Here is a 2,171-nt window from a genome sequence, read left to right on the forward strand (position 1 = left end):
CAAATCCATGCATTTTGTGAATAATATTTTGGATAATGTTATTTTGACTATTAAATTTTGATAATTTTTTCTTATAACATAAGATGTCATCTTTTAAATGATTTTGAAATATTTAGAATGAAAAAATAGAAAAATGAAAAATCACTTAGAAGATGTCACTTAAAGTTATAATAGAAAGTTATCAAAATTTAATAGTAAAAAAATTATTTTGGTAATATTTTTCACCAACTATGTTTTTGGTCCATCCAACCCACGCATGTTAGACTTTTGACGTGAAATTATTTGAAAAGCATAATGTGTAGTTCATTGTTCGGATCCACAAAAAAGTTCAAATCAAAACTATGAAATAGTGCGAAGTTAAAATTATATCCTCCATTAACTAGAAAATGTATACGACTAATTAATTGGAGGAAGATTTGAAGAATATTTGCAGCCATACCCAATAAAAAAAGGTATTTTATCAAAGTGAATTTCAAGATATTATGCCTTATATGTCTTTTTTTCAGGTTATATCGGAACACATTCTTTTATCTTCTTATATACTACCACATGAGTGTTCTCTTTTGTTCTTATGCAACTTCTTTAATAATTTAAGAATAATTAAAAAAAAAATGTTTAAGAATAATATATTAACATTTTTTATGTATGAAGACAGAGTTTTAATAAGATAAATTTTAAATAAATAAATAATAAAAGAATATGTAACCAAAGGATAAATGCTATTTTTTATTTTATTTATTTAAAATTCAAATTCTATAACTCCAAATTCATAGAAGAATATGATTATTGTTAGTGGGAAGAACATACAACAAAAACTCCAAAGTCAAGCTGTTCAAATGAGGTTTGACAGATAAAATGAAACTTGTTGGAAGCAGGAAGCACCATGATGGTTTTTTTTTAGATGTGAATGTGACCTTATCTCAATTTACCTAAGAATTAACTTTACTTTTAACCCAATTAACCCAAGACCTCAAAATAATAAATTTCTAATTTTTTTTTACATAATATTTAATTTGTTATTTCTATTGTACTTTCTGATTGTGGGAAGTAATATTATCCAAGCAAAAGAAGCTAATTTAAACTATGTTTAAATATAATGTTGATTTGTTAATTATAATAATAAAAAAATGATAATGATGGTCTGACAAAACACACTATTTCCTCCATTAACAATCATCCAACATTAACCAGAAACAACCAAAGAGGTAACAGAATGTAAAATAGGGACATTAGAAGAGAAAAAAAAAACACTCACTAGAACAAACATCCTTATCCATGGTAATACATTCAACCTCTGCAAGCTCCTACTATGTTCAATTCCTACGGTAAACAGTTACAGATATATAATTCATTCATAACTGATGAGAAAACGCATCAAAGGGGTGGATGAGGTACGTCAGCACCAACGCCACAAGCATCAGTATATATGCAATTCCCTGGTCTATCGAAGTACCTGAACATCAAAAACCCAGAAACATCAGCTAAAAACAAACACCATATTCACCAACTTTCATGTCATGTCATGTCATGTCATGCAAACTAAATTCGAACTCAAATGTCTCACTGTATTGTTGACATTAATAATTTCATTATGACAACTGAAAAAACTATGGTGAACAAGTACATGTAAGATAATTCAGGGACCATGTTCGGATCTAGATCTCCTCAACTAAACTAGATTCCAACATCTACTTCTTCCACATCTGAAAGATCAAATTCAACCTAGAACTAAAACGAGTTTCTTAAAGACATGTAAAAATTTCAATATTCAATGCAGCACTGCATTGCTGATTCTTTCAGATGGAGAAGGAGGAAAAAGGTTTCAATGGTTTTTACCATCACTGGAAGGAGCAGGAGCAGGAGCAAGAGAAAGGGTCTGTGCTTGAAGAACAGGAGGTGAAAAAATGGCAAAGATAAAAGTGTAGATCGCCAAAACTTCAGAAGCTGCTCTGAAAAATGCCATTTTTGTTTGAAACTCTCACTTGGGTGTATGTTTCTATAACACAAAATCAAAAGCAGAAAGAGGTTAATAAGTGTTGAATATAAACTGAAATGGAAGCACTTTTATATGAAAGAATAGCAGTTAGTGAGTGAGGAGATATGAAAAATGATGGCATCTTTGTAGAGATTTGAGTGTCTCTCTTCCTTCTCTTTCGATGTTGTAATGGGAC

At 29.7% G+C, this 2,171-nt stretch overlaps 1 protein-coding gene across 1 annotated transcript; it reads right to left on the bottom strand.

The window, feature by feature from the left end:
- Positions 1-1,142: 1,142 nt before the first annotated feature.
- Positions 1,143-2,171, bottom strand: AGP20 (arabinogalactan protein 20). Its single transcript, XM_028075797.2, has 2 exons — positions 1,837-2,171; positions 1,143-1,453 (listed from the first exon to the last, which is right to left on the bottom strand). The coding sequence occupies exons 1-2, from the start codon at positions 1,961-1,963 to the stop codon at positions 1,353-1,355; spliced, it is 228 nt and encodes a 75-aa protein (XP_027931598.1). The 5' UTR covers positions 1,964-2,171; the 3' UTR covers positions 1,143-1,352.

Source organism: Vigna unguiculata, chromosome 6 (assembly GCF_037176805.1).
Source record: "Vigna unguiculata cultivar grain cowpea cultivar isolate G323 ecotype 2 chromosome 6, ASM3717680v1, whole genome shotgun sequence".
Classification (NCBI taxonomy): domain Eukaryota; kingdom Viridiplantae; phylum Streptophyta; class Magnoliopsida; order Fabales; family Fabaceae; genus Vigna; species Vigna unguiculata.

Excerpts from the sequence above, each read along its gene's own strand:
- AGP20 (XM_028075797.2), bottom strand. The coding sequence starts at position 1,963 with ATGGCATTTTTCAGAGCAGCTTCTGAAGTTTTGGCGATCTACACTTTT. Across the intron at positions 1,454-1,836 it reads TCCTGCTCCTTCCAGTGATG|GTACTTCGATAGACCAGGGA; the intron begins GTAAAAACCATT and ends TTTGATGTTCAG.